Source organism: Pseudophryne corroboree, chromosome 1, assembly GCF_028390025.1.
Source record: "Pseudophryne corroboree isolate aPseCor3 chromosome 1, aPseCor3.hap2, whole genome shotgun sequence".
Taxonomy (NCBI): Eukaryota; Metazoa; Chordata; class Amphibia; order Anura; family Myobatrachidae; genus Pseudophryne; species Pseudophryne corroboree.
This window is the reverse complement of record NC_086444.1, coordinates 799157921-799182158: the sequence shown is the minus strand read 5'-3', so window position 1 is coordinate 799182158 and position 24238 is coordinate 799157921. Positions and strand designations below refer to the sequence as shown.

The window sequence follows — 24238 nt, the reverse complement described above, 5'->3', positions numbered from 1 at the left end:
TGCACTCACCACAGATGTCACCTTCAGGCAGTGTTAGGGGTGTGCGGCATGCTGCGGCTGTGACAGCCAAGGCGCAGTGCCCCGCTGAACAACAACTCCTCAGTACGGTGGTCCTGCAGCGGGGAAGCGGCTCTGCACCTCGCAAGGCCGGTGACCGAGACCGCCCCCCCCCCCCCCCCCCCTCCGCCCTAACTCCCAAACAGCATACCGAAAATAACTAACATTAAAAAGAAATTGAAGAAAACTCTCTGGAGCTAGCAGAGTGTGCATCCTCTCCTGAGGGCACTTTTTTCTAAACTGCCTGTGGGAGGGGGCATAGAGGGGAGGAGCCAGCACACCCAGTGAAGAAATTTAAAGTGCACCGGCTCCTTTGGACCCCGTCTAAACCCCATCATACTAAGTCTCGCCAATATCCCTTATGGATGCTAGAGAAAATAATAATAAATAATAATAATAATAATAATAATAATAATAATACAAACTAACTAAGGGAAAGATTCTAAAGTGGAGCAGTTGCCCCTAGCAACCATAAGCATCTAGATATAATTTCACAAGTATATTTTATAAAATGATAGCTAAATGGTTACTATGGGTAATTTCTCCGCCTGTCCTCCTTACAAGGTTTGATACATCTCCCCTCTGTGATAACCACTATAATATAGATCTGTAGGAATGTAGGTTTTACTGGTAACATTTGTTTGTAAAGACACATAAAACTCTATTGAGATGAATTATATCTAACCTTGTTGTATGAAATGGCATCAAAGACGGAAGTGATCTCTGCTGGGGTTGAGACGCTGACAATGATCGGGTGGGAGGACAATAACGCATCATCTCTCATTACAGGTAACAGGTCATCAATTATAATCCGGTCAATCTGCAAAATGAAGTGCTCTCATGATTCCAGTTTCCTTTGTTTGGATATTAATAAATGAGACAAGCATAGTAAATGAGTAACATAGATTATTATAGTCTAAAGCACAGGTTCTCAAACTTGGTCCTCAGGACCCCACACAGTGCATGTTTTGCAGGTAACCCAGCAGGAGCACAGGTGTATTAATTACTCACTGACACATTTTAAAAGGTCCACAGGTGGTGATAATTATTTCACTTGGGATTCTATGAGGATACCTGCAAAACATACACACTGTGTGGGGTCCTGAGGACCGAGGGGGAGATGTATTAACCTGGAGATGGTATAAGGAAGTGATAAACCAGTGATATTTACAAGGTGCTAAAGGCAGCAGCCAATCAGATCCTAACTGTTAATTTACATATTGGAGCTGATTGGCTGGTGCCTTTATCAGCTTGCACATATCACTGGTTTATCACTTCCTTACGCCTTCTCCAGGTTAATACATCTGCCCCCGAGTTTGAGAACCTGTGGTCTAAAGGAAGAGAAAGTGTTAGCCATGAGAGAAGTGTAAAAAATAGGATTTTGGTACCTACCGGTAAATCCTTTTCTCTTAGTCCGTAGAGGATGCTGGGGACTCCAAAAGGACCATGGGGTATAGACGGATCCGCAGGAGCCTGGGCACACTATAAAGACTTAAACTGGGTGTGAACTGGCTCCTCCCTCTATGCCCCTCCTCCAGACCTCAGTTAGAAAACTGTGCCCAGGAGAGATGGACATTTCGAGGAAAGAATTTATTGTTATAAACGCGGTGAGTGTCCTACCAGCTCACACCTCAAACACACCGTAGAACGTGGCAATCAGTAGAATACCAGCCCACAGCATGAACAAAACACAGCCATATGCTGAGAGAATATGCAACACAAACCGTGTGTCCACATAAGCAAAAATAAGACCCCGCATGCCATGGCATGAAAAAAACGGTAGCCACCGCCTGACAGAGAAGACACACCACCAGGGTGTAGCCAAAAACACTAACTGCAGACACCGTACGCACTGGGACGGGCACCCAGCATCCTCTACGGACTAAGAGAAAAGGATTTACCGGTAGGTACCAAAATCCTATATGTCCTATAGGATGCTGGGGACTCCAAAAGGACCATGGGGTTTATACCAAAGCTCCAAAACGGGCGGGAGAGTGCGGACGACTCTGCAGTACCGAATGAGCAAACAAAAAGGTCCCCAACAATCATGGTATCAAACTCGTATAGCATAGCAAAAGCATTTGATCCCGACCAATAATCCGCTCGGCAAAGTTGAACCGCCTAGACTCCTCGGGCATCCGCCCAAGAAGAGCCCATCTTTCCATTAGAATGGGCTTCCACCAACTTCGGTCACGGCAATCCAACCATCGAACAACATGCCAAATCGTATCACAGATTCAGCGTATAACAGACAGCATACTGCAGTCGCCCCAAGCATGTTGGGAGCATACAGGAGAATCAGAGCCTCTATTTCTCCGAACTGAGCCAAATTGGCAACCTAAATATTCAAATCCCCGGTAACACCGAAAGACTTTGAATCAGCTAATGCCGAAGGAACCACCGGCATCAAAAATAGACTTTTCTGTGAAACCCAGAAACCACCCTTTGGTAGAACTACAATCCGAGTTCACAAGTCCTCTCTGTCTACCTGGAAGATCAAACAAGGCTCTTGTGAGACAAATCCACCACGTCCGACACCCACCTTACGGACGCCAAAGCCAATAGCATGACCACTTTCCAAGAGAGAATTTTTTTTTTTTTAGAAAATAATAAGGCCATACTGCCCCGAAATGGAGCCTAACTGTAGGCCTGCATCCACAATGGCTTGTAAGTATGGATAAGAACGACCTAGCAGAAAGTCTTCCGTAGGAACCATCCTGGATTCACACCAAGACACAGAAATACGCCAACCACGGCGGAAAGGCTTTGCCGTTACTTCTGTCCTAGCCTGAAACATTGAGGAAACGGCTTCACTGAGAACATCCTTCCGGCTTAGGATATGGCATTCAACCACCATGCCGTCAGAGGCAGTCGCAGTAAGTCTTGATACACGCCCTGATCTAGTTGTAACAGTTCCTCACGTAAAGGAAGAGGGCAGGAAACTCCCATGAGCAAATCATGAACTGGATAGCAAAACCTCCTTGGCTAAATCAGATCCGAGAGGATCACCTGAACCTATGTTCTTCTTACGTTTATCCCCTTCCGAAAAAATGAAATAGGAGAGGCAACATAGACCGACTAAAAACACCCACAGTGTCACGAGGGTGTCCCTTGCCTGAGGCCTCTCATTGAAGCGAGACACCAACATGACCAATTGCGACCCTCCACAAAAGTTGTCACGTCTGTGAAAACTTCTTGACGATGACTGAATTTTTCCCCGGATGGAGATCGCGTCAGCAGAGGAAATCTATTTCTCCAACGCCAACCACCGGAACGAATACTACCAGACTTTTTGCCCCACGGCAAAACTGTGCATCTTCTGCCATTGTCGCTTTGCTCCTTGTTCCGTCATAGCGGCTTACTCACGCCATTGCTGATAAGTGGTCTGGCAGAACTAACATGGGTCGAACACGAAGAATACGTTTGTCGAAAATATCTTTTAAATCAAGAAAGCTTATTGCAGACAAGCTTTCCAACTTAACCTTAACCTCTGGAAATACGTCCCTTGCAAGGCCTGCTCTCCAGCCTCGGAGATCGTTATGCACGGATACCAGGATCTAACCTTGGACCCCGAACCTTCATCCCTCTAGAAGGAGAGAACCGAGCAGACACCACAGGAGTGATGTCCTGGCCTTTAGGATTATATTCCGGTGCATGTGCAGGTGAAACGCGGACCACAATTTCAACTGGCGCCTTGAAAGCCACTCTGGCAGTAGACGTGCTCACCAAAACAGGCCTCGTAGGCCGCACCCATCTGTTTTAGTAACCGAACATATTGATGAAGTGCCCCCAGCAAAGCTGATCCAACTATGTATCCTCAGACCTCTTTCCACAGGAAAAACCCCGAACATTAACCTGGCAGTATCTACTCTGAAACCCCCCTCCGACAACTGTGTCGGTGGGAACAACAGCCAATCCCTGTGTCGAAGAACAGTCAGAGAGAAACAACGATTTGCACCTTTATACAGGGACAACCGGACAATGGGGGTCATTCCGAGTTGTTCGCTCGCAAGCGGATTTTAGCAGATTTGCTCATGCTAAGCCGCCGCCTACTGGGAGTGAATCTTAGCATCTTAAAATTGCGAACGAAGTATTCGCAATATTGCGATTACACACCTCGTAGCAGTTTCTGAGTAGCTCCAGACTTACTCGGCATCTGCGATCATTTCAGTGCTTGTCGTTCCTGGTTTGACGTCACAAACACACCCAGCGTTCGCCCAGACACTCCTCCGTTTCTCCAGCCACTCCCGCGTTTTTTCCGGAAACGGTAGCGTTTTTTCCCACGCCCATAAAACGGCCTGTTTCCGCCCAGTAACACCCATTTCCTGTCAATCACATTACGATCGCCAGAACGAAGAAAATGCCGTAAGTAAAATTCCTAAGTGCATAGCAAATTTACTTGGCGCAGTCGCAGTGCGGACATTGCGCATGCGCATTAAGCGGAAAATCGCTGCGATGCGAAGATTTTTACCGAGCGAACAACTCGGAATGACCCCCAATGTCCTGAACCTGACGCACCTCTGTATGACGTAGCGTACTACCTCCCCAACCAGAGGGGAACGGCACGATCCATTAGAAACAACAGTAAGGGGACAACCGTAACTCAGAAAGCTCCCCCTTTTGAGTCTATAAATAACTCACAAGTCTTACACAACCCTCCCTCATGTGCATGCAATGCAAATAAGGCCAAAGTATAGAAATAAAATATCACTTAGCTTCCTGTGTATGATCCTTTGCGACCGGGCTCTGCCTCGACCAGGAGTTGACTGCCGTAATGTTCTCTCCGCGTCGTGAAGAGAATAATATTCGGACTCCTTGAGAGGATCGAAAACCAACTCATCACGGCCAATCTAGAGCTTAATCAACAGAGCGATCAGCACATGAGAAGAATACTATTATCTTAGCATTCATGGATATACATAATGTAATACACAATAAAACACACATATCCTAACCATGCATATATAAATATATATCTACATATATATACATATAGATATAACCTATAAACGCAAGTGGATTGTCCAGATCCATCAGGTCCCAGCAATGTGTTGTGAATGTGTATGACCATGTACTGACGTGCCCCCGATGTGGATCTACCAGGAACGTTATGGTCGACAGAAACTGAGTAAATGTCGACAGCAAGGAGTAGTAAGCAGGCAAAAATAATAATAATAATCTTAGAACCCCGAGGGGTCTGAGGGAAGTATACATATACAATTTCAATAACACTCCCCCCACATATACCTATAAATATATACATATATATACATATACCAATACAGGTACAAGGCAATAACAGCCTGTTAATTTTTCTACCCCGGAAAAACCGTTGATGCCGACAGAGCATCCACCAACAACTGTGTCTCCCCTAGCGCGTTGACTTGTTTTCAAGCACACAAACCAACCTGCTAATACTTAATTTTTTTGAACCGCCAAGCATCGGGGAAGCCGACCGTTATCCCCACAGCAGCTTGTGACAAAGCCCTAACAGCTGTCGACATATGTCGACTAACCGATAGTTGGTAAAACACAGGGAAACAGTGAATTTATGTATCACAACAAGGATTATGCGTCCATTATTAAACATAATGCTATATGACACCCATACAGCATTAAACACTCTATGCCCCCCCCTCCTTCTTACTATACAGTAAATCCTGGTGGGGACCTGAGGAAAATGGCGCTGACTCCTCTGTGAGGGCTAAGCTCCGCCCCCTCCTGGCGCTCTCAAGCCCGCTCAATTAAATAAATATAAATATATATATAAATATATAACCCACTAAAACTAGCTGGAGACCCTATATACAGGGGGTAACCCCCTGTATAACCTATTTTTTGTCCCAACGCAGCCCAGGGCACCCCTCCTGCGCCCTGCACCCACGGAAGCCGTGCACGCTGCGGTCTCCCGGCGGGGCGACGACACCCGGTGTCCGGGTATGTTCCCCCGCCCGGGATCCTTTTATCAATGCCGGTCACGGTGCTCCCCCCCAGCGCCCTGCACACTGGAGGCTGACGGGGAGCGGGACCGATAGCACAGCACTACCGCTGCCTCTCCCTCCCGTTCGCGGCGCACTGGCGGGGCGGGCGCCGAAGCATGTCCCCCCCGTCAGTGATTACAGTTTTTAAATGTTACCCAGGGCGATCCCCCCAGCACCCTGCAGGCCCGGTGGAGTGCGGGAGCCGGGAGCGCTGCGCTACCGCTGCTGCTCCCTCCCGTTCACGGCGCACTGGCCGGGTGGGCACCGAAGTATGTCCCCCCGCCAGTGATATTACTGATTTTATTATATGCTGCCCAGGGCGCTCCCCCCCCCCCCCCCCCCAGCGCCCTGCACCCTGCAGGTGATGGAAAGCGCGGGAGCCGGGAGCGCAGCGCTACCGCTGTCTCTCCCCCCTGCGACACGCTGGCGGGGTGAACATACGCTGTGCCCAGGCACCGTAATATGTCCCCCGCCAGCATTATAGACCGTCAGCAACATGCCCCCAGGGCGCTCCCCCCCAGCGCCCTGCACCCTGCCAGAGACGTTGGTGTGTGGGAGCATGGAGCGCAGCCCTACTGCTGCTTTTACCTCCGTTACTGAAGTCTTCTGCCGTCTTCTTTTCTTCCAATACTCACCCGGCTTCTTTCTTCTGGCTTTCGTGAGGGGATTGACGGCGTGGCTCCGGGAACAAGCAGCTAGGCGCACCAAGTGATCGAACCCTCTGGAGCTAATGGTGTCCAGTAGCCGAGGAGCAGAGCCTTTAAACTAAGAAGTGGGTCCTGCTTCTCTCCCCTCACTCCCACGATGCAGGGAGCCAGTAGCCAGCAGGTCTCCCTGAAAATAAAAAACCTAACAAAAGTCTTTTCTAGAGAAACTCAGGAGAGCTCCCCTAGTGAGTGTCCAGTCAGTCCTGGGCACAAATTCTAACTGAGGTCTGGAGGAGGGGCATAGAGGGAGGAGCCAGTTCACACCCAGTTTAAGTCTTTATAGTGTGCCCAGGCTCCTGCGGATCCGTATATACCCCATGGTCCTTTTGGAGTCCCCAGCATACTCTAGGACGTATGAGAAATAAAAGTGAATTAAATGAGACAAATGCAAGCTTTCAAGGCACTAATGGTAACTTTCTCTGGCAGATTACCAAGCTCAACATAAACATTTCTGTATTCTCATATTATGGGCTAGATCAGGGGTGGGCAATTATTTCAGCTGAGGGGCCATTTCACATTTCCTGTCAGTATCCGAGGGCCACAAACAAAATAGCATCTCCCCCCACTTGACAAAAATATAGGGACGTGGCTTCATGTGGAAGAGGTGTGGGCAAAAAATAATACAGATTCATATAAGGCTGCACAATAGTCTCCATTATTCAAATTGCGCCACACAGCGCCACTTACACACATTACAGCAGGTAGAGACCCTTTTTACACACATTACAGCAGGTAGAGCCCCCTTTTACACACATTACGGCAGGTAGAGTCCCCTTTTACACACATTACGGCAGGTAGAGCCCCCTTTTACACATTACAGCAGGTAGAGCCCCCTTTTACACATTAACATTTTATTTAGGATAATTATTGCGCAGCAAGCAAATTATCCAGTGTCTTATAGGGGAAAGGTGTGACACAGTGATAGAACACGGGGGGTGTGACACAGTGACAGAACACGGTGGGGGTGACACAGTGACAGAACATGGGGGGTGAAACGAGTGGTGTCAGAAGGCGGGTGCGGGGGGTGCGACCGGCAATCGGGTGTCCCCCTCGGACGGGGTGACACCAAAGTGCCAGCTCTTCTGCTGTGACAGGCGCTGAGTGCTGCAGTGAGATAATCTCCTGCAGCACTCGGCTCCTGTCACAGATAAGAGCCGGCACACACACAGTCCAGTCTCCGGGGTTAGCCAGCATCTTTGGGGAAGCTGGACATGCCCCCGGAGCGAAAGAGAAAAGACCCGCCAGGCCACGACCCTTCAAAATTAGGTCACACCCCCTTTTCGGGCGCCACGCGGCCCAAGTGGAGGGAGGGGGGTGTAATAGTACAGAGTGCGCTCCGGGTGATGCCTCTGGGCGACACAGTGACAGAACACGGTGGGGTTGACAGTGACAGAACACGGCGGGGGGTGACAGTGACAGAACATGGGGTGTGAGACACTGTGACAGAACACGGGGGTGACACGGTGACAGAACATGGGGGGTGACACGTGACAGAACATGGGGGGGTGACACGTGACAGAACACGGGGGTGACATGGTGACAGAACACAGGAGGGGATGGTACAGCGAGAGCTAAAGTTCTCTCCCCGCAAACTAAAAAAAGTCTGACGACACTGCCCGCACACACAAATATAAACACACTATCACACACACACACACTCTCTCTCTCACACACACACACACACACACACACACACACACACACACACACACACACACACACACACACACACACACTTTCTTTCACTTTTCCCATTTACTTACTGATCTGGCTGGCAGTGGCAGGAAGGATGGATCTGTACCAGTCTGCCTCTTGTCCCGTGTAGCTCCGCCCCCTGAGGTCCCGTGTAGCCCCGCCCCCTCATCGCCACATAGCTCCGCCCCCTTTTCGGTTGAGCACAGCCGTTGTCACTGTGGATGGGAGGAGGGGGCTGCTACAACGCAGCAGGGGAGAGAGGCGCCGCCGGCAGCTAGGAGGTACTGCAGTGCAGAGCAATGACAAGCAGCTCAGCCGGTCGGGCTGCTAGTCATTACTTGCTGGTGGAAGGCAGTGGGCCGGGCAGGATCGGTTTGCGGGCAGCATCCGGCCCGCGGGCCGTATTTTGCCCACCCCTAGGCTAGATGCTTCATCGCTTGGCAAGTGATAAAATGGAGAGAGAAAAAGTGCCAGCCAATCAGCTCCTAACTGCCATGTTACAGGATGTCTGGTAGTTTATCACTCTCCAAGCGATGACGCATCTAGCCCTCTATTTTATATATTATATAACTGCATATTATGACATCATTTGAAATGAATACTCCTTTCACATCGCACAAATAACCCGGTATCGACACGGCATATTGCCGTGTCGAAACGGGTCAGTGTGCGATGTGAAAGCACTTTGGCCGAATTAGCGGGTCGCCTGACCCGGTAATTCTACCCTGTAAAAAAGAAGGGTTATTACCGGGTTGAATACCGGGTCAGGCGCAGTGTGAATGGGAGCTGTTTCGATGCGACACGGATCCCATTCACAGCATAGGGAGAGGCGGTGCAGGAGAGGAGCTTATCTCTCAGCGCCGCCTCCACCCCTGCCCCTGCTGCGCCCTCCGCTGCTATGGCAACCGACCCGGTATATTTCCGGGTCGGAAAGCCACCAAAATAGAGCAAATTCCGGGTCCCACCCGGTAAGGACACGTTTCTAATACCGGGTGGGATCCGGCATTCAGATTCATGAATGTATGTGTCTCCATTTAAACATCTTCTATTAATGAGAGTGAAATTATAAAAAAAGAAATATTTTCAGATCAGCGGTGGGATGTAATGGAGTTCGAGGTCGCCGAAGGTGCAGGATGCCGGCCAACCTCAGACTTTTTTCAAGGAGCAATCACTTATAAGGTATGAAATCACTGGAGGTGCTAGGTGCTGGATGCTGGCCATTTTTTTAAAGGGGCAATCACAATGCAAAACCATGACTTGTGATTGCCCCTTTAAACAAACGTCTGACGAACTCACACCTTGTAAGTGATTGCCCCTTTAAAAAAAGTTTGAGATCAACCATCATCCCACACCTCCGGCGACCTTGAACTCCATTGAGAAAGACTATAGGGACTTAGGCCAGAAGCATAAGGCAAGGACATTTAAGGCAATATTCTCAGAAATATTACCTGTGCCACGCGCTAGCCCATGGAGGCAGAGGGAGATTAGGGAGGAAAATGTGTGGCTTAGAGACTGGTTTAGAAAAGAAGGGTTTGTGTTCCTGGAACACTAGGCGGACTTCTCAGTCAGGCGCCATCTTTTTTGTTGAGATGGACTGCACCTGAATGAGGAGGGGGCAGCAGTGCTGGAGGGCAGGATGGTTAGAAGGTTTGAGGAGCTTTTAAACTAGATGTCTGGGGGGAGGGATTAGAAAGAAACTACGGGATAATTAGTGAGTGCAGCAAGGGGGGAGGTATTAAGTATAAGGGGGGTGGAGAAGAGGGGAGGGGAAAAATAGCTAGAATTGGAAAACCAGGGAATGCTAAAGTATGAAGGGAAAGGATACCAATGAGTAGACAAATAAATAAGGGTATTACTAACCTTAAATGTATGCTTACAAGCACAAGCGCAAGAAGCCTTTCAAAATGGGGGAATTAGAAATGCTTGTAATGAAGGAACAATAGGATATTATAGGAATCACAGAAACATGGTGGAATGATTCCCATAATTGGATAGCGAACATGGAGGGTTATACTAATTTCAGGAGAGACAGGGCTATTAAAAGAGGGGGTGGTGTATGTCTTTATGTTAAACCATTTCTAAAACCATACTTAAAGGAGGGTATTTACGAGGGAGGGAGATATTGTGGGTCATTCCGAGTTGATCGCTAGCTGCCATTGTTCGCAGCGCAGCGATCAGACTAAAAATCTGAATTTCTGCGCATGCATATGCACCGCAATGCACACGCGCGACGTACGGGTACAAAGTCCTTTGTGGTTTTGCACAGGTTCTAGCGAAGCTTTCAGTCGCACGGCACAACGCAGGAAGATTGACATGAAGTGGGCGTTTCTGGGTGGCAACCGACCGTTTTTAGGGAGTGCTTAGAAAAACGCAGGCGTGTCGGGGGAAAACGCAGGTGTGGCTGGGCGAACGCTGGGCGGGTGTGTGACGTCAAAAGCCGTCCCACCGTCGTTAGAATCAACGCACATGAAGAATAACTACACGACTGGTCTTGTTTTGCACAAAAAGACTTTGCAGGCGTTCTGCTGCACAAGCGTTCGCACTTCTGCAAAGCTAAAATACACTCCCCAGTGGGCGGCGGGCGGCAATGCGTTTGCACGGCTGCTAAAAACTGCTAGCGAGCGATCAACTCGGAATGACCCCATTGTGGAGACATTAAGGGTTGAAATTCCCATGGGAAAGAAAAGTACAAAAAAACTTTTAATAGGGACACGTTATAAACTGCCTAATATTTGTGCGACTGAGGAAGCGCAACTATTGATGTAAATCGAGAAAGCTACAGGGCTGGGGGAGGTCCTAATCATTAGGGACTTTAATTATCCTGCCAAAAATTGGGCCAGCGAATCATGTAATAAAGCTAGGGGTAAAAGGTTCTTACATATGCTAAAAGATTTGAATTATTTATGTAACCAGCGCTCCACTTGTCCGGATATTTATGTGGTGGCAGCAATACGTGATTGGAGTTAAACCCAAAGTCTCCAAAAAATTAATAGCTTCACAGGGGTTTCACAACTGCGCCTGAATAGTGATGTTGTTAATCTTAATAAATATAAGACAGTAATTGGATATAAGTATTTAATCTACTATAAATGGTGATAATTTGCATAAATACAAACTCATGAAAGAAAAAAAGAAAGGAATAGGAAAATAATAGTAATAAAATAACTCAAATAGAAATATAGTTTGCACAATTGCAAGGTATAAGTAAGTCAATTGTAAACTCTGAATTAAAAACCTGGTGCAATAGAGTGTGGCGTCCCACCTCGTTAAATGCACTGTTGGAATTCTATATTGTGGAGAATACAATACTTCTACTTTAAACTATTGTCCATATATACAATACAGCGGAGCTCTACAAACACACTAAAAGACACAGGAGGAATACGGAAGAAGATTGAGTCACGTGGCCGAGAGGTGCGAGACCAGGAAGCAGAGTACCGATCAACGGATGCAAGGAAGACCTAACACAGAAGTGGATGCGGACGCTGGGATTCAAGTGCAGGAGATAAGGTAACAGCTCCGTAAGAGGGGAAGTGCGCGGCAGACAGTCCCTTTGTGGGTCCCGAAGCCAGCGCTACTTTCCCCCCAGAGACGCGACCGCGTCCCTCGTACCCGGCGGGCGGTGGACGTCTGTAGACACAGGCGCCTCCCGCCTTCCGTGGTAGTGGGGACAAACAGAGAGTCCGGAGCGAAGGGTTAACTTGTCCCCTAGTCACCTTGTCCCCCTGCTATCCAGTCAGGGGTACCCCTTAGTGTTGCTACCACTACCGGACCAGCACCCGCCTCTGGAAAGAGGTTAACCTGTAACATCTACAAAAGACTCTCTAACTCCAAGCCCAGACTGACATTAAGAGCTCCCATTTCCTTCGGGACTGTGTTGTATTATTCTCCACAATATAGAATTCCAACAGTGCATTTAACAAGGTGGGATGCGACCAGTCAGATAAACTGAGTTAGCAGCGGTAGGGAAGAGAAACTTAACTCTGCTGCTGCTGTCAGAGGGACGGGAGGGTCCCTCTGCCTCCCTGCACTCTCCACTACTGATTGCCATGCTGCTGATCGGGCAGCACGACAGGACTCCCCCTCCAGCGGCTGCAGACAATAGCCCCCCCCCCCCCCCTGTGTACCTGGAGGCTGTCCTGGCTTTCAAAATGAAAGCCGCGATGGTCGCGATGTTTCCGATGGTGGCAAGGTTTTCTATCAATGTTTAAATTTTATTTTTTATTACAATATAAAGTTTTTTTCAATTTTTTAACTAAAATCATTTTGGATAGGGTTAAATTCATGTTCTTCACCTAATTCACTCATTTAAAAAAATGACAATTTCTGAGCAGTTTTTTTTTTTTGGGGGGGGGGGGGGGGGAATAGTCAGTTAAGTGGTTAATAAGAACCAGCATGGTTTCGTGAGAAATAGGTCATGCCAAACTAATATGATTAGCTTCTAGTAAGCAACAATCTCGACCAGGGTAACGCAGTTGATGCATACTTGCCTACCTGACCCTCTCCATGAAGGAGAAAATGCTCTGTTCCTGGACTTTCCTGGTAATGTATGATTGCCATCACCTGTGGTGAGCTAGGTAATTGATAAGAAAGGTGTTTCACCACAGGTGATGGCAATCATACATTATCAGGAAAGTCCAGGAACAGAGCATTTTCTCCCTCGTGGAGAGGGTCAGGTAGGCAAGTATGAGTTGATGTGGTTTATCTAGATTTTGCAAAAGCTTTCGACACCGTACCTCACGCTCACAGGAGGCTGACTTTCAAATTAAGGGAGCTCGGTATAGGAGACACTATTTGTACATGGGTAATTGGCTTGATAACAGCGACTGGTGATTAATGGGATGTTTTCCACCTGCGCTAAAGTAATTAGTGGAATATCGCAGGGTTCTGTGCTGGGACAACTATTGTTTAATATATTTATTAGTGATTTAAGTGAAGGACTAGAAATCACAGTGTCAGTTTTTGCAGACGATACTAAAATATGTAGGGTAATCAAGTCAGATGTGGATGTGGAGTCTCTTCAGAGAGATTTAAGTAAACTGGAAGTTTGGGCAATGAAATGGTGTATGAGGTTTAATGTGGGAAAATGTAAAGTTATACACTTTGGGACTAAGAATAAACAGGCAACCTACCGTTTAAATGGGGAAAAAATAAGGGATACTGTATTAGAAAAGGATTTTGGGGTGCTCATTGAGAGTAGATTTAGCAGCAACACACAATGGGGGTCATTCCGAGTTGATCACTCACAAGCTAGTTTTAGCAGCCGTGCAAACGCTATGCCGCCGCCCACTGGGGAGTGTGTTTTAGCTTAGCAGAAATGCGAACGCATGTGCAGCCGAGCTCTGCAAAAACAGTTTGTGCAGTTTCTGAGTAGCCCTGAACCTACTTCAGCCTATTCGTGTCCAGATTTGACGTCATACACCCGCCCAGTGAACGCCCAGCCACTCCTGCGTTTTTTCAGACACACATTTATTTGGTGGGTGTGGAAAAACCCACAACTCACCAAAAGAGAAGAAATTCCTTTGTTTGGAGCACTCTTTTTTATGATATGTATGTATTCGTAGTTTATTTATTTAAAACATAACATTTATTATTCAGTACTTGACTAAAAAATGAAAGGGGTATACTTTGAATATCATTTGGTGAATCCCCTTATGAACAGTGGTAAAAATATATATGAGCAGATACTGTCGTCTTGAAATTCTGTATCTTGCTCAAAAAAGAAAAAAAGAAAAAAGACAATGATAGTAATCTATCAGACTTTTAGCAAACAGCAGTAGTGATATTTTTTAAACGCATTTAATCAGACAACACATTAGTATCTAATTTTGAAACTTGAATGTCTCATACATAAAAATCCAAACCAATAATGTGTCTGGATTACAACAAGCGGCATGAATCGTGCTTAATACCTTCTTAGAATCGGCTTATCCCCATAAATAGATAAACACTTGTGCATTGATGGCTGATCCCTCTTCCATAAAGGTGATTCAGAATGACTATACATGTCTTTGTTTGCTGAATAAAGAATACATGGTTGCTATTTGAAAATACTGGGCACCTCATCTGCATTATAGTTCATATGTATCCTTTTGTATAATCTTGAGCATGATCCTGACAATTTGATAATATGTATCAAATTATATTTGTAACAGATGCAGGTGCCTAAACAGCAGCCACTCCATCTAGACCAAATTCTAGTCACAATTCAGCAAGCCACGTAACTGCCATTAGACCTGTACATAAATATGTGAACACAGTATCCCCCTAAGATCATATGGGAATTGTGGTTATTCAAGAGGTACGATCAAAAATAAAAAAATAAAAACCCAAAAAAACCCTAAGCATATCTTGATAAAGGCATCAAGATGTATTACAGATCCTATACATATGGGCAGATGTCTGCATGCCGGAATCACTTAGATGCATATAGGGTTTAATAACAAAAAATTGTGTTATAATATAACATGGAAAGTGAAGAAGACAAATGTAGACACTCTAGTAAACGAATCCCATCTGCTGTCTGACCTCATCCATGAGCGGAGGAAAGATGAGAGTAGGACCGTCGACTGTGCCGTAGAGATGAGAAAAGAAGGAACACTGGCTGGGGACCCCGTTGTGGTGTTAGATGGGCCCTGGTGCTTTAAAGGCCTTGCAGGGTCTAAATGCGCCACTAGGGCCTGAGCCACAGTCCGAAATGAAAGAGGGAAAACAGAGAAAAGGATCAAAATATAATTGATTTGATGATGCTATCAATTAATACAATATAAGGGACATGAGATCGATATGTCTCTCTGTGGGTAGTCCCTGGCATATAGTCCCCAGGGCAAAAATAAGTGTTAAACACACAAGTAATAATACCTCCTTATCCTTGGAATGAAAAGTTTTTATTTATACTGCAGTTTCCCATACCAAAGTTACTCTTAATGGATATTGTTACTATAGAGAATGGTTATAATATGTATCTTTGTGGGCACAGACTAAATGGTATCTCAAGCATTAATATATGCATAATGGTTGGGCTTTGATCGTTGCCATACTGCTCTAAGAGGTTGATACCTGTTCAATAGAAAGCATACAAGGACAATACCTATTAGATATAGAACTGTAATAAAGCAGTAGGCACTCCAGTTCACTGATCCCATCTGCTGTCTGAACTCATCAAATGAGCGGAGGACAGATGAGAGTAGGATCGTGGGCTGTGCCGTAGAGTACAAGAAAAGAAGGACGGCAACTTGTGAAGCCGTATGTGGTGTTAGGCGGACCCTGGTGCTTATTGCCTTGCAGGGTCCGGATGCGCCACCGGAGACCAAGTGTCCGTCTGTGGAGGGGAAAAAAGGGGGGGGGAGGTATGGGGAATACCGGGTTGTTTTGTCCAGACCGCAGGTCGCTGTATATCACCGCTGCTGACCGCGGCATCCCCGGATTCAGTCGATCCTAGCCGCTCGATCACTGTAAATTGCTGCTGCTAATCACGGCTCCCCCTGCAGTGAGGAGTCCGTGCGTCGGGCCGTTGCTAGACGTACGTTTCACCACCTGGGCTTGCTCACCTAGCAGTTTTTTCAGACACACCTGCGTTTTTGCAAACACTCCCTGAAAATGGTCAGTTGACACTCAGAAACGTCCCCTTTCTGTCAATCTTCTTGCGGCCGTCAGTGCGACTGAAAACTTTGTTAGAACCTGTGCACAACCACAACGGGCTCTGTACCCGTACGTCACGCGTGCGTATTGCGGGGCTTACGCATGCGCAGAAATGCCGATTTTTAGCCTGATCGCTGCGCTGCGAACAACTGCAGCTAGCGATCAACTCGGAATGACCCCAATGTCAAAGTGCAGCAACATAGGCAAATAAGGTGTTAGCATGCATTAAAAGGGGAATTGAGACAAGGGATGAGAACGTAATCCTGCCACTGTACAAATCATTGGTACGACCGCATCTTGAGTATTGTTTACAGTTCTGGGCACCACACTATAAAAGAGACATATTAGAACTTGAAAAGATTCAGAGGCGAGCGACCAAATTGATTAAGGGGTTGGAGACACTTGAGGAGAGGCTTAGTAGGTTAGATATGTTTACATTAGAAATGAGATGACTAAGAGTAGATATGATTAGTATTTACAAATATATAAAGGGGCAATATGCAGAGCTATCAGGTGAGTTGTTTACTAAGAGGCCTCTACACGAAATGCGCGGACACCCGCTAAAGCTTGAGGAGAGGAAATTTTGCACTTAGCGCAGGCAGGGATTCTTCACTGTAAGGGCAATTTGAATATGGAATACACTGCCAGAGAAGGCTGTAATTGCGTTTAAAAATGAGTTAGACAAATTTCAACCGGAAAAAGATATACAAGGTTATAGCGTTTAACCTAAATAGATTAGGGAATGCAATATAATTCAGGTTGAACTCGATGGACTACTAGTCTTTTTTTAACCTCATTGACTATGTTACTATTACATCCCGTCGAAGAAGCCTGTGGCTAATTTTACGAAAGTTGATAAATATAACTAATAACTGTTGAATTTTGTTATGTGCAGTGTTTATTGATTACAACTGAATTGCTGTCGCCTGGAAAGTAAAAAAAATTAAAATTGGTAAGATGAGATGTATTCAATGTTAGCAAAATTGACAAGCAAAACTGAAAGTCTGATGAATATAGCGTACCAAAAAAACACACATATAAGAGTGTGTGTGTGTGTGTGTGTGTGTGTGTGTGTATGTATGTACGTACGTATATAGGGGGTAATTCCAAGTTGATCGCAGTAGGATATTTTTTAGCAGTTGGGCAAAACCATGTGCACTGCAGGGGGGCAGATATAACATTTGCAGAGAGAGTTAGATTTGGGTGGGTTATTTTGTTTCTGTGCAGGGTAAATACTGGCTGCTTTATTTTTACACTGCAATTTAGATTGCAGATTGAACTCACCACACCCAAATCTAACTCTCTCTGCAAATGTTATATCTGCCCCCCCTGCAGTGCACATGGTTTTGCCTAACTGCTAAAAAAATTCCTGCTGCGATCAACTTGGAATTACCCCCATAGAACACAAGTCCGGCGGCACTCAAGCAGACTAATACAACCAAAGCGTCCCTGACGACGGGGTATAGCCCCGAAACGCCGTAGGATGGATTAAATAGATTCCTTTTGCATAATTAGTTACTGCTTGAGTGCCGCCGGACTTGTGTTCTATAAAGGGTAGGGCCGTCTACCCACGGAGGGTACCGCAGCAAGAAATTAACTGTATCCAGTTTTTGAGTGCCGGGTGAATAGTTTGTTTGTATATATATTAGAGATGAGCGGGTTCGGTTCCTCGAGATCCGAACCCCCCCGAACTTCACCCATTTTACACGGTTCTGAGGCAGCCTCGGATCTTCCCGCCTTGCTCGGTTAACACGGGCGCGCCCGAACGTCATCATCCCGCTGTCGGATATTTGCGAGATTCGTATTGCATATAAAAAGCCGCGCGTCGCCGGCATTTTCACTCGTGCATTGGAGATGATAGCGAGAGGACGTGGCTGCGTTCTCTCAGTTTCTGTGTTTAGTGTGCTGCAAATATCTGTGCTCAGTGTGCAGCAAATATCTGTGCTCAGTATGCTGCAAATATCTACGTTCTCTGCCTGAAAACGCTCCATATCTGTGCTGCATTGTAGTATATAGTAGGAGGACAGTGCAGAATTTTGCTGACCACCAGTATATATATAGCAGTACGGTACAGTAGTCCATTGCTCTACCTCTGTGTCGTCAAGTATACTATCCATCCATACCTGTGCTGCATTGTAGTTGTGCGCAGTATATAGTAGGAGGATAGGGTGCAGAATTTTGCGGACCACCAGTATATATAGCAGTACGGTACAGTAGTCCATTGCTCTATCTCTGTGTTGTCAAGTACACTATCCATCCATACCTGTGCTGCATTGTAGTTATGCGCAGTATATAGTAGGAGGACAGTGCAGAATTTTGCTGACCACCAGTATATATATAGCAGTACGGTACAGTAGTCCATTGCTCTACCTCTGTGTCGTCAAGTATACTATCCATCCATATCTGTGCTGCATTGTAGTATATAGTAGGAGAATAGTGCAGAATTTTGCTGACCACCAGTATATATATAGCAGTACGGTACAGTAGTCCATTGCTCTACCTCTGTGTTGTCAAGTATACTAGCCATCCATACCTGTGCTGCATTGTAGTTGTTCGCAGTATATAGTAGGAGAACAGTGCAGAATTTTGCTGACCACCAGTATATATATATAGCAGTACGGTACAGTAGTCCATTGCTCTACCTCTGTGTCGTCAAGTATACTATCCATCCATAGCTGTGCTGCATTGTAGTATATAGTAGGAGGACAGTGCAGAATTTTGCTGACCACCAGTATATATATAGCAGTACGGTACAGTAGTCCATTTCTCTACCTCTGTGTCGTCAAGTATACTATCCATCAATACCTGTGCTGCATTGTAGTTGTGCGCAGTATATAGTAGGAGGACAGTGCAGAATTTTGCTGACCACCAGTATATACACAGCAGTACGGTACAGTAGTCCATTGCTCTACCTCTGTGTCGTCAAGTATACTTATCCATCCATATCTGTGCTGCATTGTAGTATATAGTAGGACAGTGCAGAATTTTGCTGACCAACAGTATATATATATAGCAGTACGTTACAGTAGTCCATTGCTCTACCTCTGTGTCGTCAAGTATACTATCCATCCATACCTGTGCTGCATTGTAGTTGTGCGCAGTATATAGTAGGGGGACAGTGCATAATTTTGCTGACCACCAGTATATATATAGCAGTACGGTACAGTAGTCCATTGCTCTACCTCTGTGTCATCAAGTATACTATCCATCCATATCTGTGCTGCATTGTAGTATATAGTAGGAGGAAAGTGCAGAATTTTGCTGACCACCAGTATATATATAGCAGTACGGTACAGTAGTCCATTGCTCTACCTCTGTGTCGTCAAGTATACTATCCATCCATATCTGTGCTGCATTGTAGTTGTGCACAGTATATAGTAGGAGGACAGTGCAGAATTTTGCTGACCACCAGTATATAAATATATAGCAGTACGGTACAGTAGTCCATTGCTCTACCTCTGTGTCGTCAAGTATACTATCCATCCATACCTGTGCTGCATTGTAGTTGTGCGCAGTATATAGTAGGAGAACAGTGTAGAATTTTGCTGACCACCAGTATATATATATAGCAGTACGGTACAGTAGTCCATTGCTCTACCTCTGTGTCGTCAAGTATACTATCCATCCATAGCTGTGCTGCATTGTAGTATATAGTAGGAGGACAGTGCAGAATTTTGCTGACCACCAGTATATATATAGCAGTACAGTACAGTAGTCCATTTCTCTACCTCTGTGTCGTCAAGTATACTATCCATCCATACCTGTGCTGCATTGTAGTTGTGCGCAGTATATAGTAGGAGGACAGTGCAGAATTTTGCTGACCACCAGTATATACATAGCAGTACGGTACAGTAGTCCATTGCTCTACCTCTGTGTCATCAAGTATACTTATCCATCCATATCTGTGCTGCATTGTAGTATATAGTAGGACAGTGCAGAATTTTGCTGACCACCAGTATATATATATATAGAAGTACGGTACAGTAGTCCATTGCTCTACCTCTGTGTCGTCAAGTATACTATCCATCCATACCTGTGCTGTATTGTAGTTGTGCGCAGTATATAGTAGGAGGACAGTGCAGAATTTTGCTTTACACCAGTATATATATAGCAGTACGGTACAGTAGTCCATTGCTCTACCTCTGTGTCGTCAAGTAAACTATCCATCCATATCTGTGCTGCATTGTAGTATATAGTAGGAGGACAGTGCAGAATTTTGCTGACCACCAGTATATATATATATAGCAGTACAGTACAGTAGTCCATTGCTCTACCTCTGTGTCGTCAAGTATACTATCCATCCATACCTGTGCTGCATTGTAGTTGTGCACAGTATATAGTAGGAGGACAGTGCAGAATTTTGCTGACCACCAGTATATATATAGCAGCACGTTACAGTAGTCCATTTCTCTACCTCTGTGTCGTCAAGTATACTATCTACCCATATCTGTGCTGCATTGTAGTTGTGCGCAGTATATAGTAGGAGGACAGTGTAGAATTTTGCTGACCACCAGTATATATATATAGCAGTACGGTACAGTAGTCCATTGCTCTACCTCTGTGTCGTCAAGTATACTATCCATCCATATCTGTTCTGCATTGTAGTTGTGCGCAGTATATAGTAGGGGGACAGTGCATAATTTTGCTGACCACCAGTATATATATAGCAGTACAATACAGTAGTCCATTGCTCTACCTCTGTGTCGTCAAGTATACTATCCATCCATATCTGTGCTGCATTGTAGTATATAGTAGGTGGAAAGTGCAGAATTTTGCTGACCACCAGTATATATAGCAGTACGGTACAGTAGTCCATTGCTCTACCTCTGTGTCATCAAGTATACTATCCATCCATACCTGTGCTGCATTGTAGTTGTGCGCAGTATATAGTAGGAGGAGAGAGTGCAGAATTTTGCGGATCACAAGTATATATATATATAGCAGTACGGTACAGTAGTCCATTGCTCTACCTCTGTGTTGTCAAGTATACTATCCATCCATACCTGTGCTGCATTGTAGTTATGCGCAGTATATAGTAGGACAGTGCAGAATTTTGCTGACCACCAGTATATAAATAGCAGTACGGTACAGTAGTCCATTGCTCTACCTCTGTGTCGTCAAGTATACTATCCATCCATATCTGTGCTGCATTGTAGTATATAGTAGGAGGAAAGTGCAGAATTTTGCTGACCACCAGTATATATATAGCAGTACGGTACAGTAGTCCATTGCTCTACCTCTGTGTCGTCAAGTATACTATCCATCCATATCTGTGCTGCATTGTAGTTGTGCACAGTATATAGTAGGAGGACAGTGCAGAATTTTGCTGACCAGCAGTATATATATATATAGCAGTACGCTACAGTAGTCCATTGCTCTACCTCTGTGTCGTCAAGTATACTATCCATCCATATCTGTGCTGCATTGTAGTATATAGTAGGAGGACAGTGCAGAATTTTGCTGACCACCAGTATATATATAGCAGTACAGTACAGTAGTCCATTGCTCTACCTCTGTGTCGTCAAGTATACTATCCATCCATATCTGTGCTGCATTGTAGTTGTGCGCAGTATATAGTAGGAGGACAGTGCAGAATTTTGCTGACCACCAGTATATATATAGCAGTACGGTACAGTAGTCCATTGCTCTACCTCTGTGTCGTCAAGTATACTATCCATCCTAACCGGTGCTGCATTGTAGTTGTGTGCAGTATAAAGTAGGACAGTGCAGAATTTTGCTGACCACCAGTATATATATATAGCAGTACGGTACAGTAGTCCATTGCTCTACCGCTGTGTCGTCAAGTATACTATCAACCCATATCTGTGCTGCATTGTAGTTGTGCGCAGTATATAGTAGGAGGACAGTGCAGAATTTTGCTGACCACCAGTATATATATAGCAGTACGGTACAGTAGTCCATTGCTCTACCACTGTGTCATCAAGTATACTATCCATCCATATCTGTGCTGCATTGTAGTTGTGCGCAGTATATAGTAGGACAGTGAGGAATTTTGCTGACCACCAGTATATATATAGCAGTACGGTACAGTAGTCCATTGCTCTACCTCTGTGTCGTCAAGTATACTATCCATACATATCTGTGCTGCATTGTAGTATATAGTAGGCGGACAGTGCAGAATTTTGCTGACCACCAGTATATATATAGCAGTACGGTACAGTAGTCCATTGCTCTACCTCTGTATCGTCAAGTATACTATCCATCCATACCTGTGCTGCATTGTAGTTGTGCGCAGTATATAGTAGGAGGATAGAGTGCAGAACTTTGCTGACCACCAGTATATATATAGCAGTACGGTACAGTAGTCCATTGCTCTACCTCTGTGTCGTCAAGTATACTATCCATCCAAACCTGTGTTGCATTGTAGTTGTGCGCAGTATATAGTAGGAGGACAGTGCAGAATTTTGCTGACCACCAGTATATAAACAACAGTACGGTACATTAGTCCATTGCTCTACCTCTGTGTCGTCAAGTATACTATCCATCCATACCGGTGCTGCATTGTAGTTGTGCGCAGTATATAGTAGGAGGATAGAGTGCAGAATTTTGCGGACCACCAGTATATAAATAGCAGTACGGTACAGTAGTCCATTGCTCTACCTATGTGTTTTCAAGTATACTATCCATCCATACCGGTGCTGCATTGTAGCATATAGTAGGAGGAAAGTGCAGAATGTTGCTGACCACCAGTATATATATAGCAGTACGGTACAGTAGTCCATTGCTCTACCTCTGTGTCGTCAAGTATACTATCCATCCATATCTGTGCTGCATTGTAGTTGTGCACAGTATATAGTAGGAGGACAGTGCAGAATTTTGCTGACCACCAGTATATATATAGCAGTACTGTACAGTAGTCCACTGCTCTACCTCTGTGTCGTCAAGTATACTATCCATCCATATCTGTGCTGCATTGTAGTATATAGTAGGAGGAAAGTGCAGAATGTTGCTGACCACCAGTATATATATAGCAGTACGGTACAGTAGTCCATTGCTCTACCTCTGTGTCGTCAAGTATACTATTCATCCATATCTGTGCTGCATTGTAGTTGTGCACAGTATACAATAGGAGGACAGTGCAGAATTTTGCTGACCACCAGTATATATATATTGCAGTATGCTACAGTAGTCCATTGCTCTACCTCTGTGTCGTCAAGTATACTATCCATCCATATCTGTGCTGCATTGTAGTATATAGTAGGAGGACAGTGCAGAATTTTGCTGACCACCAGTATATATATAGCAGTACAGTACAGTAGTCCATTGCTCTACCTCTGTGTCGTCAAGTATACTATCCATCCATATCTGTGCTGCATTGTAGTTGTGCACAGTATATAGTAGGAGGACAGTGCAGAACTTTGCTGACCACCAGTATATATATAGCAGTACGGTACAGTAGTCCATTGCTCTACCTCTGTGTCGTCAAGTATACTATCCATCCATACCTGTGCTGCATTGCAGTTGTGCGCAGTATATAGTAGGAGGACAGTGCAGAATTTTGCTGACCACCAGTATATATATATAGCAGTACGGTACAGTAGTCCATTGCTCTACCTCTGTGTCGTCAAGTATACTATCCACCCATATCTGTGCTGCATTGTAGTTGTGAGCAGTATATAGTAGGAGGACAGTGCAGAATTTTGCTGACCACCAGTATATATATAGCAGTACGGTACAGTAGTCCATTGCTCTACCACTGTGTCGTCAAGTATACTATCCATCCATATCTGTGCTGCATTGTAGTTGTGCGCAGTATATAGTAGGAGGACAGTGAGGAATTTTGCTGACCACCAGTATATATATAGCAGTACGGTACAGTAGTCCATTGCTCTACCTCTGTGTCGTCAAGTATACTATCCATCCATATCTGTGCTGCATTGTAGTATATAGTAGGTGGACAGTGCAGAATTTTGCTGACCACCAGTATATATATAGCAGTACGGTACAGTAGTCCATTGCTCTACCTCTGTGTCGTCAAGTATACTATCCATCCATACCTGTGCTGCATTGTAGTTGTGCGCAGTATATAGTAGGAGGATAGGGTGCAGAATTTTGCGGACCACCAGTATATATATAGCAGTACGGTACAGTAGTCCATTGCTCTACCTCTGTGTTGTCAAGTATACTATCCATCCA

General features: G+C 45.4%; 1 protein-coding gene across 1 annotated transcript in view; it reads right to left on the bottom strand.

The window, feature by feature from the left end:
* The window catches only part of ENPEP (glutamyl aminopeptidase), a 243618-nt gene that overhangs the window by 100264 nt on the left and 119116 nt on the right, over positions 1 to 24238 (bottom strand). The window contains exon 7 of the mRNA XM_063918907.1: positions 743 to 877. Coding sequence (XP_063774977.1) covers positions 743 to 877 — 135 coding nt within the window. The remainder of the gene's footprint in view (positions 1 to 742; positions 878 to 24238) is intronic.